Here is a 23908-nt window from a genome sequence, read left to right as displayed (position 1 = left end):
ATAGGTGACCCAAAAAAATTTAATAAGTATTAATAACAGAGCTCTTAATTAAGTGATGTGCCCTGTGACCTGCTATATAAATAGACCCCCACAACTCTCAGCAATTTCTGTGTCTCTGTCTGTAGCTAGGAATGGCAACGGGCCGGGCCGGGGCCGGGGATCGCACTCCCCGTCCCCGATCCCCGAAGGTGAAAAACTCCCCGTCCCCGCCCCCGATCCCCGACGGGGAACCCATCATTCCCCCCGCTCCCGCCCCCTAACGGGGATCGGGTTTCCCCGACCCCGAAATATCCCCGGCCAAATTTTTTTTTTTTTTTGTTCAACACACAACACAAGAACAAGAAAAATAAAAAATAATCTGTTTTCAACAACAATCATCATATGTAAAAAAAATCAGAAATTGAAGAGGAGATGGCTGAAACGCAGATCTGAAGAAAAAAAAAAAAAAAGTCGAAACACAAGAACAGAAAAATAAAATTACTATGTGGCAATCCGTTTCATCATCAACAACAACAACAACAATAACAGATCTAAATTTACATAATAAAAAAATTAAAAAAATACGATTCGAGAGAGAAAGTGATAGGATTTGCACCAACAATAACAGATCTGTTCAATGGTGGATGTAAATCTAGAGAACAAAGAGTCAAATCTGAATATGATAGGATCTGAATAGAGAGAGAGAGGTCTTCACGATCTTTCCATTGATCAAGACATCGATCGAACGGACCACAGATGGCTTCACGGACGGACCACGGTTCACGATCTGTTTAGATCAGTGGTGGTGGTCGATGTGGATAATATTGCTGATGATGATAAGAAGTGAGAAAAATCTGAGTGAGATCTCAATGAGGGATACAGAGATGAGAAACGCAGTGAGAAGAGAGAGATGAGTCAGTGAGTGAGAGACGAGAGAGAGACTGTGATGAGTTAGTGAGAAAGAGAGAGAGAGAGAAAAGTAAAGTTATATTATATTATATTATATAAAGCATACTATATTATATATTATATTATATTATATAAAGCATACTATATTATATATATATATAGCAGGTCGGGGACAGCCGAGTCGGGGCCGGGCCGGGGTCGGGGATTTGGCACTTATCACCGTCCCCGGCCCGAAATTAATCGGGGAATAATTTTTGAACACCGTCCCCGTCCCGTCGGGAGAATTTTTCGGAAAAAAACCGTATAAATCGGGGTCGGGGGATCGGGTCTCCGTCGGACCGGTTTCAAATTGTCATCCCTATCTGTAGCTCCAAACATTAAAAGGGCACGCTGGCCGAGACGTTTAACCGCTAAGAACACGGCCACGGCGAGTGCGAACAACGAAATTTTCTCGGAAAGAAAATTAGGTTTGTAAGTTCATTCCATTCACTTGCCAATTCTGTTTCAGATCTGTTGTTGATTCTCAAGCCAAATCTCGAACTCGTCTCTAGCGATACAATCTATATGTGTTCGTTAGAGATGTTCCGATTACAGCAAGAGAAGATCAGAAAACGACGACAACTTTGATTTCTATTTTCAATCGATTGAAACGATTCTAGGGTTTTTTATTTTATGGCCGACGCGCTCTCTGTGATTCCTCCCGCCGTTCTCCGAAACCTCTCCGACAAACTCTACGAGAAGCGGAAGAATGCTGCTCTAGAAGTACTCGTTTTGCACTCACTAGAATTTTCTATCTATTTTGTGTCTCAATTTTTGAGTTGATCATCGTTCTAAGGTTTTTGGTGGTTTGATTTTGGGTGAATGAATGTTTGATGATTGTGCAGATTGAAGGAATCGTGAAGCAGCTAGCGGCGGCGGGAGAGCATGATAAGATTACGGCCGGGATAAATTTGTTGGCCAATGAGTTCACGTACTCGGCACAGGTGAATCACCGGAAAGTAAGTAGCCAGGTTTGAAAACTAGGGTTTTACTATATATATATATATATATAGTGGTGTTCTATGGTTTTGGGGAAACACTATGGTAGCCACCCCTGAAAGGATGTGTAGCATATGCAAGATACTTTCTGAGTCCTATCTTAAAAAAATATGTCATAACCAAAAAACTTATGATTTATAACTAAAATAATGTCACAATGAATAACTTTTAACACAAAAATGGCATATCTAAGGATGTATATGGTACATGCCTTTCAAGGGTGTGTATATTTGAATTTCCATGGCTTTGGTATATATTTTGAATCTTGATTTCTATTTATTTTAAGGGAGGATTGATTGGACTGGCTACAGCCAATTTGTTAATGCTTAAGTTTTAGAATTTTAGTATATGTCTTGGATAATAGGCCAAGTGAAAAATCCCTTTTGATTCTTTCAACTTGAATTTATTTATCAGGGATTGATCTTATTTTGTTTTGGTGAGGCCTATTCATAGCTTTTCTGCGGCTGAGAAAGTAACCAGGAACTTTTTAGAACTTTTCCTATTAATTATGTTGACAAATTAGGATCCCCATTTACTTGAAGCCTCAACACTTTACTGAAAAAATGGAAAGGTACAACAATACAAAATATAGATACATTTGACACTAGGAACTTTCATAAATAAAATGCTTTCAGCAATCTTAGGTGCTAAGCATCAAGTTTAAAGGCTATGTTGTCTTCTTTTAGTTCACATGAAGTTTAATCTATTCTAGGTTGAATGCTTGTCATACCAAGTTGCATTAATTGCCTCTTGTTGGAGAAGTTGTCTGTTTGAATTTTGCAACTGAAGGTTTGATAAAGATTGTCATATTATCATGATAATCTTCACATCATTAAATTTAAAGTGATCTCCCTTATGTCCTTGATCTTGTAGAGTAGTGTTACCTAAAGTTTTTAGAGATGAATGCATAACTTGAGGTGTTTTACCACTCATGAGGTGAGGCGTAAGTTTTAAGGCATCGAGGTGTAGGAGTTTCAAATTTTAAATGATAATATTTAGTAAATAAATTAAATATTTTAAAATAGTAAAAATTAAATATGAGGCTGTAAATACTTTTTTCCTTAACGCGTTGAATATTTCAATGCAAAGAATGAAGCTTGCCTTCTTTGATAGTGAAATTGATATTCTTAACTTCAGTAATTGGGCCTCTCACTTGAACATTAACTTTGTGTTTTTTCTTGATTGGTCATTTACTTAATTTTTTCTATAGAACATAGTTGCAGGAAGGATTCTTTCTTATTTTTTGTTTTTTATATTTAAACCATCTTCTAGACTAAGTTTAATAAGAGCCTAAGGCAGCCTCTTCATATGCATATACGACTCATATGCTTATGCACAAGGTGCACCTACAGCGCATGCCTTAGACTGTCATGCACAAGCTTTTAGGGAGTATAGCCTAAAATCAAAGCCTTGATGCGTTTTTACCTTAGCCTCAAGGCGAGGCGAGTATCGAGGCGAGTCTCAGTGAAGTTTTTTTAAATTTTGGTGTTACCAAAGCCGATATATGATCATGAGGTAGATGAAGGTAACAATTATGTCGTATATGTGAGTATGGGGCCCTTTTTTGTTATTCTAAATTCTTGGACGGGCTCAAAAGTTGCTAGGAAAGATTTTGACATCAAATTGAAGTAATCCACTAGCAATTCAAAATTAGAAAATAAATAATATTTGATTTGCAAGGAGAAAGAGATAGAATTGAATAAGGGTGAAGAAATAAGAGTATGGGGCCCTTTTTTGTTATTCTAAAACTTTAAAACCATTCATCTAGGATTACCTGACTTTGTTGTTGATTTATAGAAGCTCCACTAACGCGACTTGAACCAGTCAACCTTGGTGATCTTCTGCGTCTTCCTTCATTTTAAAATTTCATCCTCGAAATTGATTTATGGTACTGTTCTTTTTGTTTCCGTTGCGCACTCTAATATAATTATTCCCTACTATTCTTTTTGGGTCTTGACCGTGATCTTCGCCTTACATCTCAAGCTTCCTTCTTTAATTTTTCTTTCTTAATCTTTGGTTGGATCTTTGCTTTCAATTTCAAATCTTTCACAATGTCTGATTCCTTTGTCCTAATTACAATTTTACGAGCTAGTATACTTTTGTTAAATCAAAATTTACTATTTTGACAATCTTTCTTATACCAAATGATTGTTGAAACTAATTCATACTTTCATCATCAACCTTCCCTCCTTTTAGTTGTTGATGTCATTCTTAAATAATCCACATTATCGTTTCTAATTGAGCAAATCGATATTCAAATTCTTATATGTACATAACTCTTTTCAATTATCAAATGACAATAAAACTATTATTAAATCAGTCTTTGAGGCTAAACTTCTGTTTTGTATTTAGTCAATTGAGATTTCCACATTTCAAAAAGGGTGTGATACGAGTGTAAATTCTACCAAAGTGGTGTATAACTCTTATCTTACACAAACATGTCCACAAAAGTACATGAGATAATCAGACTTAATATACTTGACAAAACATAAACAAAAGCAAAAGCCTCAATTATCATTTTGCGTCTGATAATCGTTCATATACGAAAAATACCATGTCTTCCTTTTTGAGAGGTCAAAATGTTGACAATGTGGTCTTAATAAATTAAATTGTTCTCATTCTAACATTAAATAGGCTTAGTTTCATTGGTTTAAATCTTAGTCATATAGTACCAATTCTAGCAATTTCGGGTCACGTTTCAAATGGCCAAGTAAATGGATCCTGAATTTATCAAAAATCGAATAAGACAAATACAAATGAAGACATATATATTCAATTTCTAACTTAAGACTTCTTGTATGTACTTAACATGTTCCTCTTTTGATCTTGCAATTTATCATAGCATTGCTGCATAGCTTCCATTAACCCCCCCCCCCCCCCCCCCCCAAGCACTTCTTCTATTTTGTCCAATCGTTCTGCCAAAGATTCAACTTCTTTTTCATTTTTATATTTCACTATCCTTCCTAAAGACACAATACAAGGGTTAATGATATTTAGGCTAATATAGACTAACGTAGAATATAACATAAAACACATAACATATACAATTAAACATAACATACAATCATACAAGGACATTGGTAGGGTAACCTATTGAGGAAATATCATTTTGCCCCCAAACTTTCACACATTTTTCAATTTTACCCCAGACGTCGATTAATATCAATTTTACACCCGAACTTTCGAAATTTTGATCAATTTGGCCTCTGCTGTCACATTTTGTCTACAATTGGATGAAATGTTCTAACGTGGCACCAAAATTCATTTTGAATTTTATTTTACCCCCCCAAACTATACCTTAAAAATCATGTTAACCCTCAAATATAAAAAAATTAAATTTAAATATTTAATAATTATTTTTTTATCTCAATAATGAAAAAATTAAATTTTAAATAGCATATCATTTGTAAGGAAAATAATAAAAAATATAAAAATTCTCATGTAGAATTATCTTGAGACTATGAAGTATGAATAATTCGACGAACATATTGTACCCGTACCGGGTACTTACCGACGTATGGTATTTCAGCATACGTACTAGGTACACAAAACATGTATTCAAATTTATCCTTCTTAATTTTTGGTGTACCTAGACATATTTAGTATATACCCAAGTCGTGCCATACTTTAGTCGAAACAATATTTTCTTCTACTACAAAGATAAAATTCTTTTTACTGGACTTCTTTTTCAATTTTAGTTTTTTGCTTAGCATGGTTTTAAAATTAAATTATGGTTTGTAAGTTATTTAATATAATGATATTTAAGTTTGATTTATCTTGTACTTGTACTTTTGACATTAAATGTCAATTGTATATTGGATTTAACAAATTAAACCATTTAATCAATTTTTATATTATTCCAAATTAGAAACAAATATTTTCTTTACAAATGTATTAAGTTATACCAATACCTTCTTTTTATTATTATTATTATTATTATTATTAAGGGAAGAAATAAGGGAAGAAATAGCCAGTAATAGGATAAACCAAGACTATAGGTTCTATCGCAGGGTTAGGAACTTAAAAGTGGAAATTGCACTTAAGAAGATGAAATCAAATAAGGCTTTAGGACCTGATGATATCCCTATTGAAGCTTGGATGTGTTTGGGTAAAAAGGGAGTTGGTTAGTTGACTAGATTGTTTAGTAAAATTTTGTTGACTAGGAACATGCCAGATGAGTGGAGGAAGAGTATTTTAGTACCAATCTATAAGAATAAAGGTGATGTCCAGAATTGTAACAACTATAGAGGAATCAAGCTAATGTGTCATATAATGAAAGTGTGGGAGAGGGTGATGGAACGCCGATTGCGAGATATAACAGAGGTATCAGAGAATCAATTTGGGTTTATGCCTGGTAGGTCAACAATGGAAGCGATCTATCTTTCGAGGAGGGTAATAGAAAAATATAAAGAAAAGAAAAGAGACATTCATATGGTGTTTATCGACCTTGAGAAAGCATATGACAGAGTGCCCCGGGATATAATATGGTGGGTGTTAGAGAAGAAAGGGGTGACAAAAGGTTACATTGACGTGATTAGGGACATGCATGAAGGGGTGGTGACTACTATTAGATCGCCAGCTGGAGAGACAAATGAATTTCCTATCACTGTAGGGTTACACCAAGAATCTACCTTAAGTCCTTATCTTTTTACGTTAGTTATGGACGAGTTGACGATAAATATTCAGGATGACGTGCCATGGTGCATGCTTTTTGCAGACGATATTGTGCTAGTGGATGAGACTAGAGGAGTTAACACTAAGTTAGAGATTTGGAGAAAAGCTCTTGAATCTAAAGGATTCCGGATAAGCAGAACTAAGACAGAATACATGGAGTGTAAATTTAGTAACAGTAACAATGAAAGCAGAGGAGAAGTGAAGATTGAAAACGAAGAATTGCCTAAGAGTGAACATTTTCGTTATTTAGGGTTGATTATCACAACAGCGGGAGGGATTGATGCAGATGTGGCCCATAGGAGTAAGGTGAGATGGTGTAAGTGGAGAAGTGCGTCTGGGGTATTGTGTGATAAACGAATACCCACTAGACTAAAAGGTAAGTTTTATAGAACGGCTATTAGACCAGCTATGTTGTATGGGACGGAGTGTTGGGCAACCAAGAAACAACATGTAGATAAGATGAGTGTGGCTGAGATAAGGATGCTATGGTGGATGTGTGGTAAGACTAGACACGACAGGATTAGGAATGAGTGTATTCGGGAATGGGTAGGAGTAGCACCGATAGAAGATAAGTTGAGAGAGAATCGTTTGAGATGGTTTGGTCATATTCAACGGAGACCAATAGAGGCAGTAGTGATGAGATGCGATGCTGTAACGGTAGATGGAAGTGTTAGGGGACGGGGTAGGCTTAGATTAACGTTGACTAGCGTTTTAAATAGAGATATGAATCTACTTAATTTGACTAATGAAATGGCCTTTGATAGGACTGCGTGGAGAAGAAGGATTCATGTAGCCGACCCCATTTGATGGGTCTTAAGACTTGGTTTGGTTTGGTTTGGTTTATTATTATTATTATAAATTTTACCATGTCAATGTACCTGTATCGTACCAATACCAGTACTCATACTTGTACCTGTGCTTCATATGTTTGAAATCATCTCGAGTCGATCCTGGATAAACTTATTTCAAAAAATCTTATTTTATTCCTAACATTACTATTCAGTCCTGTCAAATTAAAGGGAAAATAATCAATGAATCGTATTTTATTCCTAAGATTACTATTGAGTCTTATCAAAGGGAATAAAATAAGATTTATTGATTATTTTCCCTTTAAAATTTATTGATTATTTTCTCTTCATAGGTCTGAAATTATCTTGAGTCAATCCAAGCGTGTTGTTGTTAGTATCTCACCAAGCGATCCAAGTGTCTCAACTTTAAAGTGAATCACCTTGCACCTTCATGCTTTTACTTTGGTGTGTATTTTTCTATAGATTTTAAAAATTTTGATGGCTAATTTTTGTATCAAATACATCTGATATATACACAATACATGATAGAGTTTGCATGTAGGTAGGATCCATAGGGATCTCTATCTTTCAGTTGTGGGGATAAATTAAAATATGTATATTTTATTTTGAATTTGCAGGATACAATTTATCCAATTTTTTATTTAATTATTTTTTAAATAGATAATATAAAGCTTCCACTAATTGTAATAGTGTCCATCAACACGTTACAATTAAACTCCTAAAAGTAGAGATTTACAAGTGAGACCTTTTTTCACGATTGGTCACAAACTTCCTTCCACCAAACTATATTCCACATGTGCTACTAGGTATGGACAAATTTATCACTATTAAAAAACCCTAGCTTATGTAGGCAAATTCCAAATTTTCCCTTCTTCTAATTGGACCCCAAAGGTATTTTTCAAAAATAGTACTTTTGTAATTACACATGTATAAAAATATTTTTATGAGAAAATTATCAGCCGGTTTTCTTTTGGTCCAACGTTAATAGGAAGAATTACTTGAATATACTGTCACACTTTGAGAATGGCGGATTCCATGTTAAGCACCTATATAAAACCAATTACCACTCACATTACCCAACATGTCGGTGTATAGCCTTTGATTCGGTGTCATCAATTAACAATATCAAAGTTAAATGAATAGTTAATTAATTTATACAAGCCTCTCAGGTCAAAGGAAAATAAGTGCATTGTAATAAAATTACCTTTTAATTTTAAACTGACAGTGATCATTCTATAGGTGTTCTCAAAACATGTACTTATTGCATAGCACCTATCTATTTGCCTAAGGTCACTACCGCAACTGATGAAATAAATGATTCTATCATAGAGCAACAAATCAGGTGTAGGCCATAGTAATGCGACGCCCAATCAACACCCATAGCCTATAACATTAATTGGTCAACAAGGCACCGAAAAATCGTTACTCCCAACTTTAGGTTCATTAACCATTAGTATGTTTTTTTGCAATGTTATCCAAAGGACTTTATGTTTATATTATATGTAACATTAAATATAACATTACCCAGAATAGTAATATATAAAATTATGTATATTTTTGTTACTTACTAAATATTTTAAATTCAGTAATTTTTATAAAAAGATCTAGAGCACCATCATCTTCACTTTGTGTCATAATATAAATTATGACACTCTGCAAATTTAAAATACACATAAAAGATGCATTTTGGAGGTGAATGTTTACTTGTATCACATCACTACATCAAATAACATATCTAAATATTAATACAAAAATAAAATAAAAACTTTATGAAAAAAATATAAGTCAAATTTTAACACAAGTAGATTTAGAGACCTTATGATAGCTATAAGCTTGAGAAATCCTTATCCTAATATACCGGTCTTTTGCACTCCATTTTTGAGGTTGAGGAAAACCTCTTTTTTTTTTCTTTTTTTTTTCACAGAGACATCACAGAATGTCATTTTATTCACTCGTTTTCTCAAGAATATTTCCAGAGGTTGTCCAACCTTTTCTACAGCCACAAAAAATTGAAAATCATTTTGCACTCTGAACACTCGTACTATTGGAGAAGCAATGTTAGGGTGCGGCCAAATATTGGGATTCATAAGCATCTCATGGAAACTTATCAGCATCATCTAGTTTTTCAAAAGCTCTTACACTAACACACTCATGTCCACCTTGACTTTGAATGAAATCATTTAACGTTGGATACATTGTTGTTCTTCCTTATCTAACGTTAAATGATTTCATTCAAATTCAAGGTGGACATGAGTGTGTTAGTGTAAGGGCTTTTAAAAGACTAGATGATGTTGATAATTTGTATGAGATGCTTATGAGCCCCAATATTTGGCTGCACCCTAATATTGTTTCTCCAATAGTACCAGTGTTTATAGTGCAAAATGATTTTCAATTTTTTGTGGCTGTAAAAAAGGTTGGACAGCCTCAGGAAATATTCTTGAGAAAACAAGTGAATAAAATGAAATTTTGTGATTTCTTAAAATAATGCTGTGAAAAAAGAAGAGTTTTTCCTCAACTCAAAAATGGAGTGCAAAAGACCGGTATAGCAGGATAAAGATTTCTCAGGTTTATAGAGCTATCATAAAGTCTTTAAATTTACTTGTGTTAAAATTTGGTTTATATTTGTTTCATAAAGTTTCTATTTTGTTTTGTATTAATATTTAGATATGTTATTTGGTGCAAAGATGTAATATAAGTAAACATTCACCGCAAAAATGCACCTTTTATGTGTATTTTAAATTTGCAGTGTCATGATTTATATTATGACACAATGTGAAGATGATTGTGCTATAGATCCTTTTATAAAAATTACTAAATTTAAAATATTTGATAAGTTATGAAAATATATATATAATTTCTTTTACATATTTTTATCAATATGTATATATATAAACATTAATATTTTTCTTGTAATAGATAATGCTCCAAATGGCGAGGAGTGGCTAGCATTACTGAATTTGATAAAGGATATCAATGAAATGCTAAACAACAAAATTTCGAAGGCTTGGAAATGGGGAAATTAACATCAAACTTTCAAAATTGGGACGTGAGATGTTAATCTCTCCATTTCTAAGCCTTCGAAATTTTGTAGTTGAGCATTATCATTGATATCCCCTATCAAATTCAGTAGTGCTAGCCACTCCTCGCCATTTGTAGCATGATCTATTACAAGAAAGATATTAATGTTTATATATATACATATTGATAAAAATATGTAAAAGAAGTTTTATATATATTTTCATAACTTACCAAGTATTTTAAATTCAGTAATTTTTATAAAATTATCTATAGTACCATGTTCACTTTGTCATAATATAAATCATGACACTCTACAAATTTAAAATACACACAAAAGGTGCATTTTGGAGGTGAAAGTTTACTTGTATTACATCACTGCACCAAATAACATATGTAAATATTAATACAAAAATAAAATTGAAACTTTATGAAAAAAATACAAGTCAAATTTTATCAGAAGTAGATTTAGAGACCTTATGATAGCTATAAGCTTGAAAAATCCTTATCCTAATATACCCATCTTTTGCACTCCATTTTTGAGGTTGAGGAAAGCCTCTTCTTTTTTTCACAGCGTTGTATTTTAAGACATCACAGAATGTCGTTTTATACACTTGTTTTCTCAATAATATTTCCAGAGGTTGTCCACATTTTTCTACAGCCACAAAAAATTGGAAACCATTTTGCACTCTGAACACTGACACTATTGGAGAAGCAATGTAGGGGTGCGGCCAAATATTAGGATTCATAAGCATCTCATAGAAATTATCAGCATCATCTAGTCTTTCAAAAGCCCTTACACTAATACACTCATGTCCACCTTGACTTTGAATAAAATCATTGAACGTTGGATACATTGTTGTTGTTCCTTATCTAACGTTAAATGATTTCATTCAAAGTCAAGGTGGACATGAGTGTGTTAGTGTAATGGCTTTTGAAAGACTAGATGCTGATAATATGTATGAGATGCTTATGAACCCCTATATTTGGCCGCATCCTAATATTGCTTCTCCAATAGTACCAGTGTTTAGAGTGCAAAATGATTTTCAATTTTTTGTGGCTGTAGAAAAGGTTGGACAGCGTCGGGAAATATTATTGAGGAAACAAGTGAATAGAATGACATTCTGTGATTTCTTAAAATAATGCTGTGAAAAAAAGAAGTGGTTTTCCTCAACCTCGAAAATGGAGTGCAAAAGACTGGTATAGCAGGATAAAAATTTCTCAAACTTATAGAGAGCTATCATAAGGTCTCTAAATCTACTTGTGTTAAAATTTCGATTATATTTTTTTCATAAAGTTTCTATTTTATTTGTGTATTAATATTTAGATATGTTATTTGGTGCAGGGATGTAATGCAAGTAAACATTCACCTCCAAAATGCACCTTTTATGTGTATTTTAAATTTACAGAGTGTCATGATTTATATTATGACACAAAGTGAAGATGATGGTACTATAGATCCTTTTAATATTTGGTAAGTTACAAAAATATATATAAATTTTTTTTTACATATTTTTACCAATATATATGTATATATAAACATTAATATTTTTTTTGTAATAGATCATATGCTCCTAGTGGCGAGGATTGGCTAGCACTACTGAATTTGATAAGGGATATCAATGAAAATGCTCAACCACAAAATTTCGAAGGCTTGAAAATGGGGAAATTAACATCAAACCTTCAAAATTGGGACGTGAGATGTTAATTTTCCCATTTCCAAGCCTTTGAAATTTTGTAGTTGAGTATTATCATTGATATCCCTTATCAAATTTAGAAGTGCTAGCCACTCCTTGCCATTTGTAGCATGATCTATTACAAGAAAAATATTAATTTTATATGTATATATATGTACATATTGATAAAAATATGTTAAAGAAATTTTATATACATTTTCATAACTTACCAAGTATTTTAAATTCAGTAATTTTTATAAAAGGATCTATAACACCACCATCATCACTTTGTGTCATAATATAAATTATGACACTCTGCAAATTTAAAATATACATGAAAGGTGCATTTTGGACATGATTGTTTACTTGTATTACATCATTGTACCAAATAACATATCTAAATATTAATACAAAAATAAAATAGTAACTTTATGAAAAAAAATATTAGTCAAATTTTAACACAAGTAGTTTTAGAGACCTTATGATAGCTATAAGCTTGAGAAATCCTTATCCTAATATATCGGTCTTTCGCACTCCATTTTTGAGGTTGAGGAAAACCTCTTCTTTTTTTCACAGCATTGTATTTTAAGACATCACAGAATGTCGTTTTATTCACTTGTTTTTTGAAAAATATTTTTCAGAGGTTGTCCTACTTTTTCTACAGCTACAAAAAAATTGGAAATCATTTTGCATTCTGAACATTGGTACTATTGGAGAAGCAATGTTAGGTTGCGGCCAAATATTGGGATTCATATGCATCTCATAGAAATTATCAGCATTATCTAGTCTTTCAAAAGCCCTTACACTAACACACTCATGTCCACCTTGACTTTGAATGAAATCATTTGACGTTGGATACATTGTTGTTCTTCCTTATCCAACGTTAAATAATTTCATTCAAAGTCAAGGTAGATATGAGTGTGTTAGTGTAAAGGCTTTTGAAAGACTAGATGATGCTGATAATTTGTATGAGATGCTTATGAACCCCAATATTTGGCCACACCCTAATATTGCTTCTCCAATAGTAATGGTGTTTATAGTGCAAAATGATTTTCAATTTGTTGTGGTTGTAGAAAAGGTTGAACAGCTTCGGGAAATATTATTGAGAAATCGAGTGAATAAAATGACATTTTGTGATTTCTTAAAATAATGCAGTGAAAAAAAAGGGGTTTTCCTTAACCTCAAAAATGGAGTGCAAAAGACCGGTATAAGGTCTCTAAATCTACTTGTGTTAAAATTTGGCATATATCTTTTCCATTAAGTTTCTATTTTATTTTTGTACTAATATTTAGATATGTTATTTGGTGCAAGGATGTAATACAAGTAAACATTCGCCTCCAAAATGCATCTTTTATGTGTATTTTAAATTTGTAGAGTGTCGTGATTTATATTATGACACAAAGTGAAGATGATGTTGTTATAGATCCTTTTATAAAAATTACTGAATTTAAAATACTTGGTAAGTTATGAAAATATATATAAAACTTCTTTTTCATATTTGTATCAGTATGTATATATATAAACAATAATATTTTTTTTTGTAATAGATCATGCTTCAAATGGCGAGTGGATATCACTACTGAATTTCATAAGGGATATCAATGGTAAAACTCAACTACAAAATTTCAAAGGCTTGGAAATAGGGAAATTAACATCAAACCTTCAAAATTGGGACGTTAGATGTTGATTTCCCCATTTCCAAGCCTTCGAAATTTTGTAGTTGAGCATTATAATTGATATTCCTTATCAAATTTAGTAGTGCTAGCTACTCCTCGCCATTTGTTGCACGATCTATTACAAGAAAAATATTAATGTTTATATATATACATATTGATAAAAATATGTAAAAGAAGTTTTATATATATTTTCATAACTTACCAAGTATTTTAAATTCAGTAATTTTTCTAAAAGGATCTATAGCACCATCATCTTCACTTTGTGTCATAATATAAATCATGACACTCCGCAAATTTAAAATACACATAAAAGGTGCATTTTGGAGGTGAATGTTTACTTGTATTACATCACTGCACCAAATAAAATATCTAAATGTTAATACAAAAATAAAATTGAAATTTTATGAAAAAAATATAAGTCAAATTTTATCAAAAGTAGATTATGAGACCTTATGATAGCTATAAACTTGAGAAATCCTTATCCTAATATATCGGTCTTTTGCACTCCATTTTTGAGGTTGAGAAAAGTCTCTTCTTTTTTTCACAGCGTTGTATTTTAAGTCCTTGAAGCTCTGACGTGATCCCCATTTCTAAGGGTTAAATTAAGAAAGCCCAGGGTCATAAAGAGTATAAAGGCTGGAAACACTTGCAAATTTCTGAAAACACATGTATACAATCTGTATGTGTCTTGATTTACCAAACCATTTCTTTTGCCATTCTAAAACAGAATATCTGGAATCTGTTTAACGTAACAGCGATCAAGTAGCTCTTTTGATATCATATATATGCTGACATCATGCACAAAACTTCAAGCTTTCAAAAAACTTCTACTTAATGAATCTCTTCCTATGATTTTACTTTTAAGCCGCCTAGTTTTCAATAAAAGAAAAGGTTTATTGGGTGTTTTTAACCCAGAATCTTGTCAATTTTGTTCTTTTATTGGGTATACAGTACATTCCTGTAGTCACATTAATAGATCTTCTGTCAGTGTGTAAACTTAGAAGGATCTGTTACTTCTCTTTCATGCAGGGTGTTTCGAGGGCATTAGTTGAAAATGCAAGAACCTTAAGATTGCCTACTTATTTGCATGAAAGATTAAGTTTAATCCGTAATGCAAAGACGAAACATGAAGAGGAAGGAATTGCTCCACCGATTGATGTAAGCCTAATTGATTGTTACTTGACTCTTGCGTGTCACATCATCATACCTATATAAATATATGAAAGCATGCTAATCAAAAATCCTGATTTAGCTATGTCATGCTTTAATTTTGTGAACTCGTCTCGTTTAATTCACTTGTTTTCCACACTCCCATTTCAGAGAATTGCGGCATGCCTGAACATGTCCCAAACAAAAGTCAGGAATGCAACAGAGATGCCAAGTACTTTGAGCTTTATACTGTCTCAATATCTTGTAGTTTTTGCAGTTATACCAGGGTTCATCCCTTGTGTGATTTCTCCTTGCTTAATGTAAAATATCTCTCTTTGTAGGCAATTAGTAAGGTCTTCTCTCCTGATAGGGAAGCATTCCCCTCTTTAAATGGCCTTCCAGGAGAAACACTTCATAGTGTAAGTGCATATGTACTATGAAACAACTCAATTTTTGAATACTAACTTTTTATTGACACTACATACCACCTAAGAGATAAAAGTTTGACTCCTCTTTCTATCTTTCCAGTACTTTGCAGATAATCACCTCGAGAACAATCCATGGCATGGAGTAGATGAGTGGGCACACAAGCTAGTAAGGTAACAAAAAGAATTTTTAAAACTTTAAAATGCAAAATGTTCAGTGGAAATATTATTCCGTGCTGAGCAGGAAAGTAGGTTGTCTGCCAATGAACGAATGACTGATAAAAGGCACCCATCCATGAATATCTCCGTATTATCCTGCTCAAAATCAACACATTGATATGATCAAATTTCACAGAGAGTGAGAAGAAGGGGAATCTAAGTGATCTACATGCAAATGCATGCATATATGCTTATTTCTTTTAAAATGTAGAACATTATTTTCTACATGTATTGAGATTCTAAAATATGCCAAATGGCTTTTTTTAGCTTTTCTTTGTAGCTAGTTTTTGTAAATACAGCACATCTTATAATGTTGTTTTCCAAACTAGCACGAACAATTTATTTTGCAGGATGAGGTAAATAAGCTTATTAGTACAACACTAAGAGAACGGGAGAGAGTTATTATACGTCTTTACTATGGCCTGGACAGTGAATGCCTTACTTGGGAGGATATTAGTAGACGGTGGGTACTGCTAAACACTATCCATGACATCTCTCAGGTGGCCAAATATGCTGATATATAGACATACTTTTAAAAATGCTCTGGAGTTGATTCTGTCATGCATGCTTTTGAAATTAAAGAAAGAATGCTGATGCTAAAGCTATATTATAGGGGAGCACTTTTTACTTTTAAATCGTTGCATGTGGTCTATAATCAAATCATTCAGATGAACTTTAGCCCTCTGATTGATGCAAAAATTTGTGTGGTGATATTGACATGATTCAAATTTCCATTTATAGATACAACTAACTAGGCAACCAAAGGAAATGATCAATAATATTAACATGGTGCAATGCATCTATGAACTCAATCATGCACTCTTTTGAACCTTTACATTGGTGACATTGTGATTTCTAGGTCCTTTTCCCTGCCTGTTTATTGAAATCCTTCTTTTGCTTTCATATTTTTTTTTTTTTTTGGGTCCAAATTAACTTAGTAGTTTTGAATGTCATTATGTCCAACCCTCCAGGATAGGATTGTCCAGGGATAGAGTTAGGCATATCGGACTTGTTGCACTAGAGAAACTAAAACATGCTGCAAGGAAGAGGAGACTGGAGGCCATGCTGATGAATCATTGACTTTGGTAGTGGACTACATAGAAATTGCATGTAAATATCAAGGAAGAGAAGTTGATTCTCCATTTTATTTTTCTTATCAGGAATTAAGCAAGTGTATACATACATGGTTATGTAACAGATTGTATCCTTTAATTTTATGTTGGAAGTGTCAAACACACCTTGTGATCGAGAGCTTCTAACATATGTCACAGCAATCACTCTCTAATGTATTCTATTATTGCCAAAGATTCGCAGTTGTGAATCTATCTATATCTTTTTCTACAAACTTCAAAACCAGGTTTAAATTATTGCCTTTGTTACATTACATGTGTTGTGTGGACTAACCACTTTGTCTTAATTTATTGGCAAACCATTTTCAGACTAATTAATGTGGAATCGCAGGTAATACATGCATATGCAGGTGGTGGTATCCAACGGGAATGAAATAAATTAGCTTGTGCAGTGAAGATGTGAATAGGTTGTCTTATTTTCTTCAATTTGTAGGGAGCTTATATTTTCACGCCAAATCTCTCAATCTGCACTTGACGAATTTTTTTATATTATATTTTTGTCCTAAAATAAAAGTACCAAATTACCCTAAATCCTAATTCTCCATCCAAAACCCAGCCATCACTCATCATCGCTGGTGTGAGACCCCTAAATTTTATAAATCCTAGTGAGGCTCACTTTTGAATTATTATAATAAAAGTCCTCAACTCCTCATTTATAATTTTAACCCTAGAATTGAAAACAAATCCCGGATGAAACTGTGCAAATCCTAATCGACTCCCGTAACTTAGTAGTCGTTTCTAACACTCTAGTATTAATTACTTAACTCTCTAATTATAGATTGATCGCTCAAAACCCTAGTTTTCGGTTTCTATCGTTTTCATTCGGTTATGCGTCTTTTAATTCAAAGTAAGATAATTCAAACTAAATTATTTTTCCTAACACTATTTTAATTAATACTAAACTTGAAATAGATATTCTAATTAAATCCAAGCCCTTGCAATTTTTTTTAATTTTATTTTGTCCTCAAATCATTCTTTATACATATAAAAATACAAATTATTATTTTAATCTTTTTGTACCAAAATATCTACATATATATATATATATATACACATATTTGTACCAAAAAGATGATACAAATCCCTTGATCAAATGCACATGGCCGGCCACCCTCTTGAAGAAAGTTTGTGATGTACTTTTCGAAGCAAAATCTATGAAATTAAGGAAAAAAGTGAGCTAGTACCCCAAAACTTGGAAACTTGTTTTGTACCAATCTAGCCATCTAGTTCCATTCCAACCAAATGAGATTTAAGCCATAATTAAACCATGATTAACCATCTAAATCACCCCTCATTCCATTTTATCCTAAATAAATCCAAGACTATTCAATTCATTTGAAATCAATGGGTATTTTGGACCTTTCACCGCAATTTTCCTATAAATACACCACCTCCCTCAACACTTTTGGCACAACAAACACATACACACACTCTATATTTTGGTTGAGCAGACGGAAAGAGGAGAGAAAGTGAGAACTTTGGAGGAGGAGGAAGAAAAGTGAGCAATTCTTGCATAACACCTTTCCTAGGCAAACAAGCAAGTCACAGCACAACCCTCTTTTATTTTCTCATTCAAATACATGATCTTAGAAGTTTAATGTATCATTTTCAAATATGTATTCATAATGTTCTTGTGTTTGAATAAAGCAATTATAGCATTGTTTCTTTCCTTATTTGTATTTTCACTTAATGGAAACAAAACTATATTTTTCTACTCATTTTTCACATTATTTCCGAAAGCATACCTTTATTCTAAAAATCTGAATTATTTATATACTATTTAGCATGTTTTCGTCATAAGAGAAATGGAAAATTACTCATAGTTGCCCTTTTTTTCTATTACTCTTCTTACTTCAAGTTTTGTGCAAAAAAGATCGATATTTTCAGCCCACTTTCAAAAATTCTAAAAAAATGTTATCCTTAAAGTGTTATCCTTCAATTAAAAATGGTTTTATTGAAAAAGAGTGAGTGGTTTAAGAAAAATCCAATTTTCGTAACAATCGACGAATATGAACAGTGCTAGAGTATTTCTTTAATAACTAAAAAATTAGAATAATGCTATATATACCAATTAATGTACTAAATAGTATACTAACGAATGATGAAGCATAATTTGAGAGATTTTGGGTATTTGTAATTTGTATAATAGGTGGGGTCAGTAATACTGACATAACACTAGTTGGTACACTAGTATGTACATTAATTGATTCTTGTAGCACCATCGAAAAATTTAGGAAAGGTATCCCGTTTTTGAAAAATGACATAGAAACTAGATAAAATTCTCTACAAACCATAGAAAGGCCGAGTTCGGAAAAAGTCAAGAAATGTCTCTTAGATTGTAATCTTTAAAGAGTATCTAATTTGGAAATTTATGTTTGCTTATGATTTCATACTTTAAAATTTCATGAATATGCTTCTTATCACTTGTTTGGGCTTTAGTATGATTTTTACATTTTTATGTCTATGTTTCTTTGTCATGGTGCTTCGATGATGCTCAAACGTGTATGCAAATTATAATCTCAATAGCTTATTCTAACATTCACTTAAAACATCTAACTCAAGGGGAAACTAAATGGGGTGGTATTGGGTTTTTGATCACTTGAATAATAATGATATGATAATATGTTAACTTCAAGTATGGATTGATGGGACGTGTTCCCTAATTGAAGGTTAAGTCTTGCACAAATGATTTTTTCGGAACCCTTGAATGGACCGTTGTATTCGGACCCTAGGTATTTATGATGGATAAGGTTGGAGGAGGTTATGGGCTTGGCCCTTATTTTTACCGTATCTTTTGAGGTCCTCAGTTGGTGCTACGTGGTATGTAATTGTTGTAGGCATCCGGGATAAGGTCTACAAAGCAACAAAAGATGGGGTATACCGAATAATCCGAATCCAATTCTTGAGGTTAGGTTAAGAGGATGAAATCCCTATTTCTAGATTATTAACATCTAACTTTGTAACCTTTTGCTTATTTACTTGAATGTCATGCTTCATTACTTGTTTGTGTTGGACAATCTACACTGTATTTAAATAAATTAAATTCTGTTGTGTACTAAACAACAACCAGAATATAAAGAAATAAAGGAAATGAGAGAATTTGTTTGATTACAAAAATCAAACTCGAAATAAAAATAAATAAATAAAAACATATTTTATTTTGTTACAAAAACAAAATTAAAATCTGATTTAAATAAATAATAATAACACTGAAAATAAATTAAATAACTTACTTGATTTAATTTCTTCGAATTATAATCTGATCAAGTCTAGTGTTTGACACTGTGTCCTTAAGACAGATTCGTCCTCTCTACGGTGCTTTCAGAATTTGGGCGTCTATCTCCCAGGATGAAATGATCTACTACAAACAATAGCAGCACTACAAATTGTTTGCCTTATGAACACACTAAGTGTTTACACTCTTTCTTTCAGAAATTAAATGCAGCAAAATGCAGAGATTTATAGAAGATGATGGAGTACAAAAATTGGAGTCAAATCCAAATAGGAGGCTAGTTTATTTATAGATGTAAAGGTGGCTGCTGGTTTTGAATTGAACAGGTATGAAACCTATTGGTTTTGAATTCAAACAGATTTGAATCTGTTGGGTTCATAATTTAAACAGATACAAAATCGGGAAGGGCCCTGCTTGGATGTATAGTAAAAACCAAACTAGTTTATTTCAAGAAGGGCCATGTTTGGATGTACAGTAAAAACCAGACTAGTTTATTTCGGGAAGGGCCCGGTTTGGATGTACAGTAAAACCAAACCAGTTTATTTCCAGTTTAATTTGAATTCTGGATTTTATTTTATACAAAATAAAATTAAATTCAAATGTTTTTGGCCTAAAAAGATTAGTATTGGGCCGAACAAGCCCAACCTCACACCACGCACCTACGTACAAGCCCAGGCCCAGCCCAGCTCGCCCGACCGGACGGACGGCGGCGGCGGCGCGCGCGTGTGGTGATTTTTGGGTCCAATGGGTCTAGCCCATTTTGCCCATAATCTCTCCCTCTAAAACACTTGGGTATCCCTTGGGGCAGACCCCAAGTACCAAACCCATGCCTTATAAACCCATTCAAAACTTCCCACCAAATCAATGTGGGACAAACCTTATACAATACATTTAAGGATTTTTCACCAAAACTCCATTTTCATGAAGCATACTTTGGCTTCAATTTCCCATTCACTCGGTAATGGTTTTGAGCAACCAAATATACTACGTGAATCACAACGCAGCATAAAATGCGTTACCACTTTGACCCGTGAAAATCGATGCACGGGGCCCACCTAAAAAATAGACCAAACTTAGGAAAAAATTTCTGGTTTTATCCAAAATTTTATAACCATTTCCAACAATCCCCCACATGAATGGAATTTGATGACAACGGAAATGCAACAATATGCAGACTTTATCAAAAGAGTATAAGTCGAAAATATCTTGCATCAGGATAGGTAGCTTTCGGCTTTGAACCTTTCCTAATGATAACCTATCGGACTTACTGGCTAACCAATGGACATGATGCCTTGAATTGTTCAGCCGATTGTGTAAGCCAAGACAATAGATTTCACACAAACTATCTTCTAACACATCGTGGTTCTCACTGTTGTGTTCATTTTGGCCTTGAACGCTCCTGGTTTTCATGAGTGTTTCTAGAGAATGTAGCCTCTTTCATTCTCATAGAACCGGCCCCAGTTCAACACTCATATAGGTGATTCTTATTGTGAGTATCTCCTTATACTCGTCTTGATTTTATGCCTTAATCAAGATATAAGTAATCATTAAAAGCAAAACTTATCCTTATACCCTTGCGTACAACATATGTTGCAGCTATTACTCTCATCATAGGAATGGGTAGGGAAATTTTAATCCCTTGGTGATTTCTGGCGAGCCATACATAACTTAGTTGTCCCTTTGAACTTAGTTCTTTGGGATCTCCAGTCATATAAGTAGGGTTACCATTATGACGACTCTTATGTAATAGGCTTTAATCCCATCCCCTTCGATGAACTATACACTAGCTCTTTTGTCAAACCTTTTGTTAACGGATCCGCAATATTCTCTTTAGATTTTATATAATCTATTGAGATTATTCCGTTTGATAACAACTGCCTTACGGTATTATGTCAACGACGAATATGTCGAGACTTACCGTTATACATATGATTTTGTGCATTGCCTATTGCAGATTGACTATCACAATGAATGCAAATAGTTGGCACAGGTTTTGGTCACATTGGAATATCTTCTAAGAAGTGACAAAGCCATTCTACTTCTTCTCCTGCTTTGTCTAAAGCAATGAACTCGGATTCCATTGTGGATCGTGCGATGCATGTTTGTTTCGTAGATTTCCAAGAAATAGCAGCGCCTCCCAGAGTAAAGACATATCCACTTGTAGATTTTGAATCTTTAGTATCCGATATCCAATTTGCATCACAATAACCTTCCAGTACTGCTGGATATCGAGTAAAGTTCAAACCATGATCACGGGTGAATCTCAGATATCTAAGAACCCGAATGATCGCTTTTCAATAGTCTTCTCCAGGGTTACTAGTGTACCTACTCAATTTACTAATAGCATAAGCTATATCAGGACGAGTACAATTCATTAGGTACATTAGGCTTCCAATGGTTTGGGAGTATTTTAACTGAGACATTGCATCACCTTTATTTTTCAATAAATAAAGACTGATGTCTACAGGTGTTCTAGCTAAATTCAAATCATCCTTGATAAATTTATCAAGAATTTTCTCAATATAATGAGATTGAGATAATGCATATTCGTCAGATGTTTTAGTAATTTTCATTCCTAATATAACATCTACGACCCCCATATCTTTCATATCAAATCTTTTGTTAAGCATTTGCTTAGTTGATTTGATCATGTTTTGACTACTTCCAATTATAAGCATGTCGTCCACATAAAGACAAACTATGACATATCCTTGGTTAGTGTTTTAACACAGACGCATTTGTCACATTCGTTTATCTTAAACCCATTAGTAAGCATTGCATGATTAAATTTTTCATGCCATTGCTTAGGTGCTTGTTTTAATCCATAAAGGGATTTTACAAGTCGACAAACTTTCTTTTCTTGCCCTGATACTACAAACCCTTCGGGTTGCTCCATATAGATCTCTTCATTTAGATCACCGTTTAAGAAAGTTGTCTTAATATCCATTTGATGTATTTCTAGATTAAACAACGTTGTTATAGAAATAAACATGCGAATGGATGTTATTCTTGTCACAGGAGAATATGTGTCAAAATAGTCCAGACCTTCCTTTTGTCTGTAACCTTTAACTACAAGTCTTGCTTTATACTTGTCAATTGAACCATCTGCTTTCATTTTTCTCTTGAATATCCATTTATATCCAAGAGGTTTAGAACCTGGTGGAAGATCCACCAATTCCCAAGTATGATTTTGCATAATGGATTCAATTTCATTATTAATAGTCTCTTTCCACAAAGGTGCTTCAGAACCTGTCATTGCTGCCTTAAAGCTTTAAGGTTCATTTTCTAACAGGTATGTCAGAAAATCTGTACCAAAGGATTTTGATGTTCTCGCTCTCTTTCTTCGTCTTGGTTCATCATCAGTTAAATCCTTTTGGTCGAGACCATTACTAGTCTCTTGTGTTTGATTGTCATTAGTCTCTTGACTTTGTGTACAATCATAAGTTCTTTTCTGTGAACTAAATTCCTGTCCTTTTTTGTAACGAAAGACATGTTCAAAAAACACAGCATTCCTTGACTCTATAATAGTTTTCACATTTATATCAGGTATTTCTGATTTATAAGTCAAAAACCGATATGCACTACTATTCTGAGCATAACCAATAAACACACAATCTACTGTTTTTGGTCCAATCTTCGTCTTTTTAGAAACAGGAACTTCAACTTTTGTCAAACACCCACACACTTTTAAGTATTTGTAGGAAGGAGGTTGACCTTTCCACAATTCATAAAGAGTGCTGTTGGTTTTCTTATGGGGTATTCTGTTAAGAACATAATTAGCAGATAATATTGCTTCCCCCCACAAGTTCTGTGGTAAGCCTGAACTTAGTAACATGACATTCATCATTTCTTTTAGGATTCTATTCTTCCTTTCAGCAATTCCATTTTGCTGTGGAGAATAAAGGGTTGTAGTTTGGTGAATAATGCCATGTTGTGCACAAAATTCATTTAATAGTGCATCATATTCACCACCCCTA

At 33.3% G+C, this 23908-nt stretch overlaps 1 protein-coding gene across 11 annotated transcripts; it reads left to right on the top strand.

Moving 5' to 3' along the window:
- Nucleotides 1–1249: 1249 nt before the first annotated feature.
- On the top strand, nucleotides 1250–16898 carry LOC145801957 (RNA polymerase sigma factor sigA-like). Of its 11 annotated transcripts, XM_082893928.1 has the most exons (9): nucleotides 1256–1355; nucleotides 1548–1650; nucleotides 1773–1886; nucleotides 14806–14934; nucleotides 15097–15157; nucleotides 15267–15344; nucleotides 15454–15524; nucleotides 15920–16032; nucleotides 16541–16898. In XM_082893928.1, exons 2-6 carry the CDS (start codon nucleotides 1561–1563, stop codon nucleotides 15272–15274), a joined length of 402 nt encoding a protein of 133 aa, XP_082750054.1. In that variant the 5' UTR covers nucleotides 1256–1355; nucleotides 1548–1560; the 3' UTR covers nucleotides 15275–15344; nucleotides 15454–15524; nucleotides 15920–16032; nucleotides 16541–16898. The 11 variants fall into 11 exon arrangements, with proteins under 11 accessions (XP_082750052.1, XP_082750051.1, XP_082750050.1 ...); XM_082893926.1 differs by having other exon boundaries at nucleotides 1250–1650; XM_082893925.1 differs by having other exon boundaries at nucleotides 1250–1650; nucleotides 15097–15176.
- The last annotated feature ends 7010 nt before the right edge of the window (nucleotides 16899–23908 follow it).

Source organism: Camellia sinensis, chromosome 11 (assembly GCF_055761805.1).
Source record: "Camellia sinensis isolate YWXY chromosome 11, ASM5576180v1, whole genome shotgun sequence".
Lineage (NCBI taxonomy): Eukaryota > Viridiplantae > Streptophyta > Magnoliopsida > Ericales > Theaceae > Camellia > Camellia sinensis.
The sequence above is the reverse complement of the archived record's forward strand: the minus strand, read 5'-3'. Positions and strand labels throughout refer to the sequence as shown.